General features: G+C 52.3%; 1 protein-coding gene across 2 annotated transcripts in view; it reads right to left on the minus strand.

The window, feature by feature from the left end:
* The window catches only part of IL16 (interleukin 16), a 125,052-nt gene that overhangs the window by 13,167 nt on the left and 97,519 nt on the right, over positions 1-14,366 (minus strand). For both annotated transcript variants that reach the window (XM_075558067.1, XM_075558066.1), the window contains exons 11-14: positions 13,568-13,655; positions 10,325-10,806; positions 6,291-6,438; positions 1,250-2,336 (exon numbers count right to left, since the gene is read on the minus strand). In XM_075558067.1, the coding sequence (XP_075414182.1) occupies positions 1,250-2,336; positions 6,291-6,438; positions 10,325-10,806; positions 13,568-13,655 (1,805 nt within the window). The remainder of the gene's footprint in view (positions 1-1,249; positions 2,337-6,290; positions 6,439-10,324; positions 10,807-13,567; positions 13,656-14,366) is intronic.

Genomic DNA, 14,366 nt, shown 5'->3' on the forward strand with positions numbered 1-14,366 from the left:
TCCGTGCTGTCCTGCACGCAGCGTGCCTCGTTGTGACCGGCTGCCCCAAACCCGTGGACACTTGATGCACAGCGGGATGAAATGAAGCCTGACCGGCCCGGTGTCATTCCCAAGATCAACCACAGATCCTTCCAGGTCCACTGGCTGCTTTTCAGAGATAAATGCCAGGCCTGTCTTCCTCACCCAACTTAGTCTAGATGCTCCACGGAGACCTGTTCACTCACAAGCCTCCACTGATGAGAGGTGGCTATGCCCTGGATGCCTTGTCTGGGAACCAAACCCGAGCCTCCTGCTTGAGAGGTAACTTCTACCAGGGAACCACTCATGCACTTCCTCTTTGTGTAGGGAGCTCTTTCTTCCCCCAGTCACGCATTTTTGCATGCTCGGTGGTTTGCATGGTGCTGAATGGTTCCCCTCTCTGACTGATAGGCGTCTGTCCCTTAAAGGTGGATGGGGACACCTCCTCCCCCACCCCGGCTGCCATAAACCCCAGGTTGAGCTTCCCTGTTGCAATGGTAGAAGAGGCTCTCAGCCAAAAGCCCAGTGGACTAATGGTGTCCGAATAGAGCTGTGCTCCATAGGCTGACCTTTGGATTACAAAGGTCACCAAGCAGACCAGCAGAGGGGTTGAACCACCAACAGTTGGGTTAGTACTCAAATGCTTAACCAGTTGACCTATCCAGAAACCACCTCCAGACCCAAACAACATATAAACGAACAGGTGGAACAGTATTTGAACTAGCACATCTGAGAAAGATTTTAAAGATACATTAATAAAAACGATGCTGATATAGAATGGATTCCCATAGGGCCCCATGGGACAGAGCTGAATGGCCCCACAGGGTTTCCAAGGTGGGAGCCCTCTATGGAGCAGTCTGTGATGCCATTGTCCCTCAGAGGGGTGGGTAGGTGAGAACAACAGGTCTTTCCTTTTGTAGCCAAGTACTTGACCCCAGCACGATCAGAGCTTCTCAGAAAGACATATCCCAAACCGCACCGAACTCACTGTCATGGAGTTGATGTCGACTCACAGCTACCCCTATAGGTTTCCGAGATGGCAGCTGCTTATGGGAATAGAAAACCCAACCTGTCTCCCAAGGAGCTGCTGATGATTTCGAACTGCCGACCATGCAGATTGCAACCCAACGTATAACCACTAGGCCCCAGGGCTCCTCTAATAGGGCCTAGAGAATGCCTACAGAAAGGCAAGTGAGAGCGAGGCAGGGGAGCCCTGGGTGAAGACACTCACTTGAGTGAGAACCCCGTGTCCGGGGCAGGTGGGGCGGCGGGGCTGCTGGCCGCCGGGTTTTCGTTGGGCAGTGGCAGTTGAGGCTCCCCATCCTTGGCGTTGCAGGGCGACTGGCCCCCAGACACCGAAGACGGAAGGCACAGCAAGGATTTCATGACAGCCGAGGACACTTGGCTGCTGATGAAGTAGAGTTTACTAGTCTTCTCTTCCGATGGCCTGACCTCACAGGACTGGGTCCTGGTCAGAGGGAAGCTCCGTGCCCGCTGGCCCGGGGTCTTGACCGCAGTGCCCTGTGATTGCTCAGTCCGTGCTGAGAACAGCCTCAGGAGGGGGTCAGGGTCAGTGGGGAGGATCTTGGGAGTGGGCTTTGGCCCTGGGGGTGGGGACACAGGCACCTCTGCGTTGCTGGCCTCTGAGGCCTCAGGGGGGCCCGGTGGCAGCTGTTCTTCCTCTGGCAGCTCTTGTTCAACACTGGACGGAGTCCCTCGCACCAAGAGGCCACAGCCCCGGTCCCCCTCTCCCTTTCCTGGAGGCTTCGCCGCCTCTCCACCGGCGGGCTGGATGCTCACTCTCTGGGCTCCTCTCTCAGGAGCGTGAGAGCCACCAAAGGTTTCAAAAGAGCTGATCCTCTGCTTGATTGAGGAGGAGGCCCGAGGGTGCGGCCCGGGAAGCCCCCTGGGTGCCGGTGTTGGCTGGGTGGACGGAGCGGCTGTGGGCAGCCTTTTGGAGTCTGGAGCACGGCTCCGCAAACCTTTCAAGCTCTGACGAAACCAGGCTGGCTTGGGGGCCACAGGGGGTCCCTTCTTCGCCAGGCTGCTGTCTGTTGCCTTGTAACCTTTGGGAGCCCCGTTGGAAGCGTCTAGCTTTGGCGGGGGCCCATCGGGATGGCCCTGCGTCCCATCTTCACCCAACTGGCCGTGGGGCTGTAGTGGCATGTGGCTGTGGTTCTCACTCATGATGGGGCTGAACAAGTTCTTAATGCAATCAGAAATTCTAACCCACGGGTCCTCTGCGGGGGCGTCGAAGCTATAGTCCATGCGAGCCTGCCTCTTCAGCAGCGGGGGTCTTCCTGGGGATGCGTGACACGCTAGGGGGGGAAAGAAGGCAGAGCTGTGCGTTACACCTTGTCGTGAGTCTCCTAAGTTCGACTTCAAGGCTGAACGGCAAGGAGGATTTCTAGAGGAGAAAGTGGGTCTTTTTTTTTTTTACATCTTTTTATTGGGGGCTCGTACAACTCTTATCACAATCTATACATCCATCCACTGTGTCAAGCACATTTGTACATTTGTTGCCATCATCGTTCTCAAAACATTTGCTTTCTACCTGAGCCCTTAATATCAGCTCATTTCCCCCTCCCTCTCCACTCCCCACTCCCTTGTGAACCCTTGATAATTTATAATTTTATATTATTTTGTCATATCTTACAATGTCTGCCATCTCCCTTCACCAACTTTTCTGTTGTCTGTCCCCCAGGGAGGAGGTTGGATATAGATTCCTGTAATCGGTTCCCCCTCTCTACCTCACCTTCCCTCCACCCTCCCGGTGTCACCACTCTTACCACTGATCCTGAAGGGATCATTCGTCCTGGATTCCCTGTGTTGGCACTTCCTATCTTTCTCAGTCTATATCCTCTGGTCTAGCCAGATTTGTAAGGTGAAAGTGGGTCTTTCAATGGGTGGATCCCTGGGCTTTCTACTCCCATAAAGAGTTGCAGTCTCAGAATCTCACCGGGGCAGCTCTACCCTGTCCTAGAGGGTCGCCGGGAGTCAGCATGGACCAGATGGCAGTGGGTTGGGTGGGTTTTTTATGATCCAGGTGCTATCCATCAACTGACCTACCAACAGCCAGAAGGGAGGAGCCAAAGGTCAGAGTGACTCCAGGGTACCCCAGAGTCTCAGAGCTAGAAGCATTTTCAGAGGATACTGGGCCCAATTGCTTGCATTTCATCCCTGCGGGGTAGAATGCTGGAAAGGAACCAGGGTTGGCTGATGGAGGAAGCAAGGCCAGACCCCCAAGGCCCCCAACGCCCCACTTTTACAGGCTCCAACGGCACAGAAGCGGTCCCCCAAGGCGCTTATCAAACATTTAAAACCCAAAGCAACTTTCTCCTCGCATCAACGTTTAAACCAAACCCACTGCCATCTAGTCGGTTCCGACTCATAGCAACCCAGAGCAGAACTGCACCGGGGTCTCTAAGGCCCTGGCTCTCCCTGGAGCCGGCGCGGCTGCTGGCTTACTCCATTAGGACTGCAAAGCCACCACTGCTCCTGATGGCGCAGGAAGCCATTCTGTGAGGACAAACACAAACGGCAAGGACTTTGAGCTCCTAGGGGACTGGAAAGGCAATACTGTGAATGGGAAAATGTTTGGGGAATAGCTTTCTGGGACTGTCACATCTGCACCTACAAGTATAAGTGGAAAATTGTAAGCAAATCTGCATCTGTGTACGTCGAATGAAAGTCTTCCAATAAACAGACAGTAAAAATGCCGAATGATAAATTAAGGGGAAAAGGGAATGTATGTCATGTGACAATTTTTTAAAATTAAAAAAGCAAAGCCGTGTGAATATGAGGACCTTCCTGTGGGGCGCACGTCAGTTCTTCACCCCAATATTCACCGCAGTTCCTACCCCGCCTATCAACAGCCCCCCTCCCTCACCCACATCCTCATCTGGCCCTGTAAGTCACGAGAATTTGCTACTGAACTGGTTCTGACTCAGGGGGACCCCAAGGAGAATTGTGCTCCGTGGACCTTTCCCAGGTCGAGAGCAGATCTCCAGGCTGGTGCCTCTGGGTGGCTCTGAACCACCCAGCTGCTGGGGGCTAGCAAGAGAGCACTTCATCAGCTCGCTCGCCAGTCTAAAAGCCCACTGCCACCAGGTGGATTCTGACTCTGAGCGACTGTGTCCCACAGAGCCACACTCCCCGGAGGGCTTCCAAGACAGAAACTCTTTACAGAAACAGAATGCCACAGCTTTCTCCCACAGACTCAAGCCACCGCCTGCGCCGTGAGCAGCCGAGTGCCTTCCTCGCTGCACCACCACATCACCCTGCAAGCTCTTGCCCAAGGACTATGAAGGGGAGAAACTCAGTGACAGAGCTTCTCAACAGTGGCTGCCCGTCAGAATCTGAGGAACTTTCAAAACATATATTCCCACTTTGGAGATTCTGAACCCCCCTTCACCCAGGGTGCAGCCTGGGCTAGGAGCATCTGAGAAGATCCTTGGGTGATTAGAAGGTGTGCCCCGCTTTATGAAGCTCCAGGACCCCAGGCAGACCCTCCAAGCTCACTGGTTCACCGCTGGGTAGGGCAGGGCAGTCCTTCCCTGGAGGCCAGCACAGAATCGGCATCCCGTCTGCGTGGGTAGGGCCACTGCCCCTGACTCTGTCTCTGAGTCCCACCCACACAGCCAAGGGACCGAGTGGATGTGTGGCTCGGCCATGACCACTCCCCGTAACCCAGTTAAGAGCATGCTGTTCTCGCTCTGGACTTTGGGGGATTCCTGGCACAGGAACAGAACCCACTTTACGGGAGACCTATCCTCCCTGTCCCGTGTCTCCATGCCAAGCTTCAAGCAAAGCGAACTGGCTTTGGCCTTGAAGGCATCAAAGAGAAGCTCTGAGCCATCCAAAAGACCTGCTACTGCTCACAGGGAGGCTGCTTCTGCATTTATGAAAACACGGTGCTTCCAGGAAGCAGAAACCAGAGGTTACAAATAAGTCCTTTGCAGAGTGAGGTGAGAAGCTCGTGTCCGTAGAACCCCTGACTTGGTACACTGCTCACTTGTTACCAGGAGGTACCAAGCCCCTGGAGGAGGGCATCGTGCTTGGTGAAGTACAGGGTTAGCAAAAAAGAGGAGGCCTCGCAACAAACCGCACTGACATATCATTGGCTAGAACAGCGGGCTCCAAGGTGACAGGGCCCGGCGGGTGCGTTCTGCTGTGCACAGGGCCGCCATGAGTCTGCGTCTCAGCGGCACACAGAGAGCAACAGCCAGGGCAGGGGGCATGGAGAAGGAGAAGCCTGCGCTGGCTGGGCAAGCCACCCCAGATCTTTCCCGACACTAAGCCCCACCAAAGCCCGAAGCGGTCCGTGTGCTATTTCAGCAGCATCTCCCCAACTGGCACGCAGGGTGTAGCCTACACACACGTCTGTGACTCTGCCGTGAGTTCCTTACTGTCAGAGGCCGGTCTCTCTCGCGCTCCCTCTTTCCCCCTGACACCGCCTTGCTCCCTCTCTAGCACCTAGCACAGGACCCCACTAATCCCAGCCAGCATTCAATCCATGTTTGCAGAATGGAATCACACGTTGGAGTTCCGTGTGCTTTCCCACATCCTACTCCTGAGCGATGTGGGGCTCCAAAGGCCTAAGTGCAGTTGCCTAGAATCACACGGTTTAGTGAAAGGTAGAGTCAGGGGTCCTCTCCTGGTTTTCCCGACTCCCAAATCCTATGCTTTTCCTAGAAAACCACTGAACATTCAGTGTATGTCTTAGCCTCCCCAGACATAGTGTCAGGACCCGCACCCCCACCCCCGATCCACCTGACAGAGGATGCCACACCAAGCGAAGGCTCATGTGCTTTCCTGCTACAGTGGTCTCTTCTCGGACTCAGAAATTCTGAATGCAACACCCTGGCAGCAGCTTCCCGGACAGCTGGCCAGCAGAGGGCCTACAGATGGCATCTTTGGACCTCACCCAAAGGGCTCCATCATCCAGTTGAGTTTAGGGTTCACTGTACTTTCTCCTGAAGAAACTACCCCACCACCCCCATGATCACTACCCCCCACAGCATCACCAACCCAGCCAGTGGGTTGTGACCAGAGTCCTTGGTACCCTCTCTCCTGGTCTGCTTCCCACAGTGCCTGGAGGCCCCTGCTTGTCAGAGCCGCCATTTCTCTATCTCCATGTCTATCCCTCTCCATATCTATCTCTATCTCTTGTGCAGAATGCACCCATTCTCCAACCACACTCAGGTGCTCACCTCACCCTCGAACCTTTGCCCTGCGGCCATCTCTTCTGGGAGATTGGAATGAAAACCTACCTGGGCTGGCTCTTGTGACAGGCTCGCCCTCTGTGGAGGCTGTCACCTTCTGGGCGACTCCGGGTCCAGGGCAGCAGGCAAGGGTGCCGGGGTTTCCCCCTGCTGCGTCTTCCTGCCGTGGCTGTGGTGGCAGCAGCTCTCTTGCTTCCTGTGGTGTAAACAGGAAGTGAGACTGTATCTAAACGGCTGCCTTCAGCTGTGAGAAGGCAAGGCCCCTCTGACAGGGGCCGGAGGATGGAGATAAAGCTGCTTGGCGAGATCAACACCTCCTGCAGGCCCAGAGAGCATCCCTTCACTCCTAAGAGCTGATGTCAGCGCATGGGCTCTCCCTGTTGGGGTGTGTGAAAAACCTGGACTCTGTGTGATGGGGAGAAGACCCTGGGGGCGGGGGGAGAAGGAGGGGTCCTTAAGGGGACTGGCACGGCTCTCTCTGGATCCTGGTTAACTCACTTCCCCTGGAAGGCACACAGCAGAGTTGAACCCTGACAGAGGCACAAAGAGTTTCCATCTGGTCTTCAGTAAAGCCAGGTGCACACACTCAGAGGAAAGGTATGCCCAGCGCTTCAGGTGCCGTTGCTCAATCTTCAGTGAGCATGTCGCAAAGGACGACCAATACTTGCATTCCACATCTGTCGGGTGACCTGGCTCATCTAGTGCAGAAGTGCCCACCGAGCCTGGCTGCAGTCTCAGGCTCCTTCATAAATCACCCTAAAAGAGAGCGATCGAGCAGGCACTGAGCTTGGATTTTCATGAAGCTTGCAAGTTGGATGCCGAGGGAGTGCACAGGGAGCAGGGAGCACCTGTCCTGCCCAGCAAGGCAGGCCTTGAACATAGAGAAAGGATCTTCTAGGCAGAGAGGTAGGTGATAAGTATCAGATAGAAAGAGAAAAAAGCACGATGCCTGCTCAAAAAAAAAAAGCCTGAGAAGGCAGACATCAGCCAAATAACCTTCCTGAATATGTCTGTCTCTGTGCTGAGATCGTCTCCAGGTTAGGGCAGTCGCAAGCCAGAGCTAAGGATGGGCTCTTTGACAAGGCCTCAGGAAGGCGTAACAAAGCAGCGTTTGAAATGGAAAACAACAAACTGGAGGGTGTCCTTGCCCTGAGATTCAATGTCGATATTGTCAGTAAGCATTCCCTGGAGATAAAAAGCCTACAAGGTTTAGAAACGTATTCACAGCACGCATACAGGTGTCCCCTGCCCCAGCCCAGGTCTGCTCTGAGGAAACTGAACTCCAGGGCCTGTTGGAAATACCAAGAGGTGACCCAGCACAAAGGCATCGTCGGACTTCTTGTAATCGCTCTCCGAAAACCGAGGGCAGCCAGAGCCAGTGGAAACCCCGGACATCAGGTCAACCGTGTTCGAAGACTGATCACAGAGAAAACCAGTGACAAGTGGCACAAGGTTAATTGAGCTCCAAAGTGACACCTGCCCCCACCCTGGATTATGAGCACTTTGGTAGGCAGGCACTTTGAGGGACCAAGAAGTAGTCCACACAACTTTGCATCTGGGAACAGTGTATTCTGTCTTTTAACTAATGTATCTGATGCCAGATCCATTACGAAGGCTGTTTAAGATTAGCCCCTGGCACGGCTTTCTGAGCAGTGTTTCCAGGCAGTGTGTTTGGTGAATGAGGAAGGGAGAAGATTGCAGAAAGAAAGAAAAGGGAGTTAGTTGGGGGTGGGAGAGAGCATGTATTTTAGACACAGATGATAGTTTGAGTTGATTTCCTAAAAGAGCGAGAACTGCTCAGTTTTTCACTCACTGCTGTCTGTCACTGTAAGTCAGACTAGGTGGAACTTCCCTTGTGGCTTTCTGAGATTGTAACTCTTGACAGGACTAGAAAGCCCCGTCTCCCTCCGGTGGAGCGGCTGGTGGTCTCTGACTGCTGGCCTTGTGGATAGTAGCCCAATTCATAACCCTCAATGCCATCAATCCCCCTCGCCTTTTAAAAATAACTTTTCCCTGTGGATTGGGGGGAGGTTCACAAATCAGCACAAAGCCTTCGTTCCATGTCATGGGTTGCAGTCCCCACAAGGCCCCATCCTTCATCCCCCTCGCTCCCTGCATCTCCCGTTCCCATCCTTCTGAACGCTGTGCCTGGGTAAACACCCCCCTGCTGCCAAGGGCTGCCTCTCTCCTGTTGGTTTTCCCTGTGTAGACCTGCTTATCTTTGGCTGAAAATTGAGCAAAGAGAGTGAGTTCGGGTCCAAACCTGAAGGGTGACTATGGGTCATAGGCTCAAGGATCCCAGCATTTCAAGCCAATCAGAAAGTCAGGTCTCTTTTATGATTTTGAAGTTTGCTTCACATTTTTCTCCCACTCTGTCCATGACCTTCTAACATGATCCCCTATAGAGCAAGTGGCAGGGGAAACTGCTCTGTTGGTGAAGAAAAAACTAGGATGGTTGTTTGGGTTGTGGAACTTGATTCTCCTAGAGTTAGATGCGAGAGTCTTGGGGTCCTGGACAGAAAAAGATAGGAGAGAGAGAAAAGGTAACTGAGACAGATAGTTTAAAGGATAGAGGATAGATAGATAGATAAATAGATAGATAGATAGATAGATAGATAGATAGATAGATAGATAGATAGATAGATAGATCGATAGATGATAGATAGACACAGAGAGAGAGAGAGATGATAGTCACAGACAGAGAGACTGACAGGTTGACAGACACCCTAAGGCACACTTCTTGACTCTGGGGCCCTAAGACAAATGAAATCTTTGCTTAAAGGCGGAAGAAGAAGGCGGATTTACCTCCACGCCCACATGGCCTGTTGCTTAACCAACCACTTCCTGCCAGCTCTCTGCACAACTGCACTTCCTTGTCAGTAACTTGGTTCCCTCCTCTCTGGGTTTCCCTTTCACCCCTCAGCACTCCCCCAACCCCCAACCACACACCTCCACTCCTCAGGGGTCCCCTGCCCCTCCTGAAGTTGGTCATAGATTGCAAGAGGGGATTTCCAGAGGCTCCAAAGCCCACCTATCCAGAGAAGCAGGGCTGGGGTAAGGATGTGAAGGGGGTAAAAACCAGGCAGAATTGCCCTGTCCAACTCTGACTTGTGGCAAACCCAAGTATAACAAGGTAGAGCCGCTCTGTCGCATCTTCTTGACCATAATTGTAAGGAAAGTAGATTGCTAGGTCTTTCTTCAATGGAGAGTCCAGCTGGATTTGAACCACTGATCTTTAGGTCAGCAACCAATTGCAAACTGCTGGTTCCACCCCAGCTCCAACTGGAGACAAAAAAACCCCAAACAAACCAAAGCCAAACCCACTGCCGTTGAGTTGATTCTGACTCATCGTGACCTTACAGGACACCAGCAATGCCACACACACACACACACACACACACACACACACGCACGCACACCGGCTCTGTGTGTCCATAAAGATCACAGCTGAGAATCTCTGTGGAGCATTCTATTCTTCAGCACAGAGGGTTGCCAGAGTCAAGTCCACTCAGTGGCAGAAGGCTAGCATTTGGGGTTTGACCACCAAAGCTCTCCCAGGTAGGAGAAGCCTGGAGATCCCATGCAAAGGCCCCACCCCCATCCCCTAGGGATGGAGATCCATTGCCCTGAGCTCAAAGCAGGAGACTCAAAAGGACCCGTCCCCCCAGTGTGCCGAGGGTGGGAACTCGCAAGTTCACGAGGAGCAGTGGGACGTCAATTTTAGACCAGTCAAGCTTCGAAACTCTTTCTGCTTTTAGCCTCGACCCTGAGCTAGAGTCCTTCTCTGTGATAATTTAACACTCCCCCCCACCTCCAAACCCACTGTCATCTCATCGATTCGATTCACACTCATCGAGGGTTTTCTGCAACTGTGCATCTTTATGGGTGCAGACAGCCTCATCCTTCTCCCACGGGCGGGTTCAAACTGCTGCCCTTGCACTGAGCAGCCCATCCCTTAACCCACGACCTCACCTTGAACACGACAGGAGAAGGTTTGGCCAGGGGGAGGGCTGCCGTGAAGAATCCAGAGCAGCCCTGCTGGGCTCAGAAGAGCGCTCCACTCACCAGACACAAGTTCTTACCTGACCACCGGTGGGCTCGGTGTGCCCAGAAGAGGACATGGAGGTCTCTCCCTCTTCCGGGCTCCTCTGGGGGTCAATGTCACATTTGAAGTATTTTCTGGGTGGAGGCTTGGGCTTGGAGGATGTGGGCTTTCTCACTAAAATCTCAAAGGATTTCTTCAGTCTCAGTGGTGGGTGGCCATCCTGGTTTCCAGGGAGGGGCGGGCTCTCCTGGGGCATCCTGGGTGCTGCTGAGGACAGCACCTGGGTCTCCTGCCCGCAGTTCAGGGTGGCACTGTGTGTGATCCGTTCCAGGTCAGGGGCCTGCTGCTCACTGCCGCCCCTGGGGGGACTCCCTCCTGGGGACCCAGACATGTAGCTGCTGTCGCTGCTGGAACGAACCATGATTTTCTGAGCCCTGCGCTGCAGGGGTGCGGAATTCTTCTCCCGCTCCTTCTCCAAGGTTGGCCGCCCGTGCCAGCTGCTCTCCAGCCTTTTGACACCTGTATGTGAAGCACAAGGGAGTCTCTACAGCTGAGCTTCAAAGATCTAAATAGCTCCCCTCACCCTCCCCCCCCCACCACCAGCACCACCAGCCTTGCTCAGGTAGCCAGGCCCAGCATGCAACATACCCAGCTGTCTGTTCTCACCTGGCTATGGTGGGTTTGGCCCCTGATCAGCTGCATGACTGCAGGCTTGGAGGAATCATTTGACCTTTCTGAGTATGGTAGATATATAATTGTTTGTCAACTTGAGGATTAAGAATGTAAGAGTTGAGTCTAGCTTATCAATCAGATCACAGCCAATGAGGCCTCTGCGTGGGCATGGCCTTCTCCTGAGAATTCTGGGAAATCTGGTACTTCCTCCTTGGAGGTAGGAGATTCTGCTCACACCCTGGGAGACATAGCAGCTGACAAGACACATGGACCCACCCTGATGCAGAGACCCCTGCCAGCGGGGAGATGTTTCCAATGACACTGGATCCAAAGACTTTCTACCCACTGACCTGTGATCTACATTCAGTGTCATTGCATGTGTTTCATGAGTCTGAAGAGGACTTTATAGATTGGTATGGGACATATGGGCTAATATCAGACGTATGGACTTGATCTGGAGTGGGCTGGGATGTTTTCTTAATGTACAATTGCTCTTGTCTATAAATCTCTTTCTTATACACATATGTGTGTTCATGGATTTGTTTCTCTAGTCCACCCAGAATGACACACAGAGGGGAGGCTCCATGGGATGGGCATGGAGCTACTGTGTACAGACTGTCCCCTGAGGAAGAACTTGCCATCCAGTTGTGGGGAGCAGTCCGTATCTAATGACTCCTAGAGATGAGGTAATAAAGGCCCAGCCACTTCGACTCAACTCAGGCCAACTCTAAGGGGCCCTTTTAGCCCAACGTACAGCATGCCTTTTCTCAACTGTAACGGGAGCATAATGCTTTGCACATTCCCGAGCTTATCTTGAGGGTCAACATCCAAGAAAGAGACTATAAGTGAAGATTCTTTGAACTTCCTAGCAAGAGGTGGCCATTTCTCTCCAGCTAACAGTGAAAGGAAGCCATTAAATCGCTGGCTTTACAGACATAATTCTCTCTTCCCCACCCCATTAAGCTCTATTCCCAGTTGTCATCCCTCTCCCTCTCCTTTCTAACACCAGGGCCATCTACACATCTGTAAGTGACCTTCTCCAAAGGTATCCCTTTCCGAGAGTCAAAGGACATGGGGATAGGAGCAGATTGAAGCCCTAAGCTCTGATCCAAGTCCCAGCTCACTCTGTGAGGTTAGGACAGTCTGGAGGGTCATAAGAGAACCCCTGCCTTAAGACAGAACCAAAGCCAACCACACTCATCATTCAAATACATGCCTTTTTATTTGTTTTAAAATAATGTGTCCTCATTAGAGAAAGCTCAGCAATGGCACCCCACCCCGCAACCAAACTCACTACCGTCGAGCCAATTCACCTGTCATACTCTCACGTAGGGATAGCCCACTGCCACAAATGTCAGCTGCTCTCTTCGTCTTTTGAGCGTATGCATGTTGGATAGGTGGGAAGGGTAGAGAATGTTTTAAATAAATGCTGTGCTCTACCCTTTTCTTCAAATGCCCCCCCTGACTGTGTCACCCCTTCATTCACAGCAGTGCTAGTGGTTACACGTTCTTCTATGGTAAGGATGATTTAGTGATGATGTGGTCCATGCCCATCAGTTGGACACTGAGAAAGAGAGAACCTGGGCTCTGGAGTCATCCTGCCTGGACGCCTATCCCAAATCCTCTGCTAACTGGTGTGGCTTTGGGTAAGGCAGCCTAACCTCTCAGAGCCTCAATCTTTCTTATAAAATGCAGCATACAAGTTTGGTGTGATGAGCTTGGGGTGGGAGAGGGTGCTTGAGACGAAATGAGTGCAGGGTCTAACCTAGACTAAGAACATCATTAGGGTTGCCTATTACCTTTACAGGTGTTGTTATTGATAAGTGCTTTGTCATGGGAGAAGGTTATTGTTGGTGGGTGACTGAGACAGAGTCGAACTGCCCCTAGTTTGTAACCCTCCCAGAAGTAGACCACCAGGGCTTTCTCCCATGAACCTGTTCCATGGGTTAGAACTGCCAACCTCTCATTTAGAAGGCAACTACTGGAGTGCAGCACCACCAGGGTGGCAAACTCAACTGCCCCCAGGGGCTAGTATGTAAATGACAACTTAGTAGATGGTAGCAGTGAGTGGCCCACTGTGGTCCATGATGGCCTATGGAGAACTACAGTTTCTACCCCACCTACACAGGAAGCAAACCTCGCCTATCTTGTCTCTTGCTCTTTTATCATCAGACCAGGGTGTAGCTGTCTTAGCCAGTTCCCTGCTTCAGCTGGCAAGGCTCACTTCCTGCAAGACATCCCCAAGGAGAAGCCGCATGGACCTACCCTGATGCAGCCCTGGGTGCTGGAGCAGCCGTGTGGAGACCCTGCCAGCACTGAGATGCTTACATGTTCACTGATTCGGCTTTCCTCTTACAGTCAGTGTCATAGTGTATGTTTTGTGAGATGGAGGAGGACTTTGTGGATTTGTGCCAGACATATGGGCTAATGTTGGACTTGTGGGCGTGGGCAGCACAGGGTTGGGATGTTTTCTTGATGTGCACATAACCTTTATGTAAAACTCTCTCTTATGCATGAGTTTTTGTGGATTTGTTTCTCTAAGGTACCCAGACTAACACACTCTCCAAGAAGGCAGATATTTCAAGTCAAAGTTCACCATTTTCCTTACCGTCCAGACTCCACTGATGCCTCTCCTTTCCAAACTTGACGTTCTCCACAGCCTGGGACACTGCTTCTTTGAGTTGCTGTTCAGAGACCTAGAAAGCAGCACATCACCTCCTCAAAAGAAGCACAGAAACTTCCAGTACTAAGAACCTGAATCAGCCTCATGGTACTTCAACAGGTCCCAAACTTTGCTTCTCGTGTGATTATTTTTATGACTGGATCATTGAATGGGACTGGGTGTGATTCCACTGCACAGAGTGTATGTTGATCTACCTCATTATTCCATTCATCACCTCTTTCCTCTGGAAATTTGGGAGTCAGTTAAGAGCATAGGATTTGGGATCAGACAAGCAGGTGTCAGAATACCAGCTTTCCTCTCTGTCCTATAGGGTGGCTATGAGTTGGCATTGACTCCACACCAAGGCTTCTGTTTCAGCTGCTCCATGGGAACTTCCTTGGCCTGTGTCTCTGCCTCCTCCTCAGGGAAGCCGAGGAAATCAGGGTACTGACCGCACAAGGCTGTACACCAACTGAATGTGACAGTGTCTGGCGCATCTTTACCTGGCACCTACCAGGGATTTAATAAAAGGTGGTGATGGATTTTCCTGGAAGTACTATCTCCTCAACTCTGAGCTTCACCTCCCAAGTCTGGCTCCAGTCTGGATCTCTTTTTACCAGGAATGATCAGCCCTAAATGATCCCAGAGGCCCCTCAGTCTCATTGTGCCCCCACTGAGCTCACGCTCTTCCCTCCCAAAGATGCTCGTCCAACCCTATTCTCTATTCTGATGGTGGTGGAGCCAC

The sequence above is a fragment of the Tenrec ecaudatus genome, chromosome 9 (genome assembly GCF_050624435.1).
Source record: "Tenrec ecaudatus isolate mTenEca1 chromosome 9, mTenEca1.hap1, whole genome shotgun sequence".
In the NCBI taxonomy this organism is placed as follows: Eukaryota; Metazoa; Chordata; class Mammalia; order Afrosoricida; family Tenrecidae; genus Tenrec; species Tenrec ecaudatus.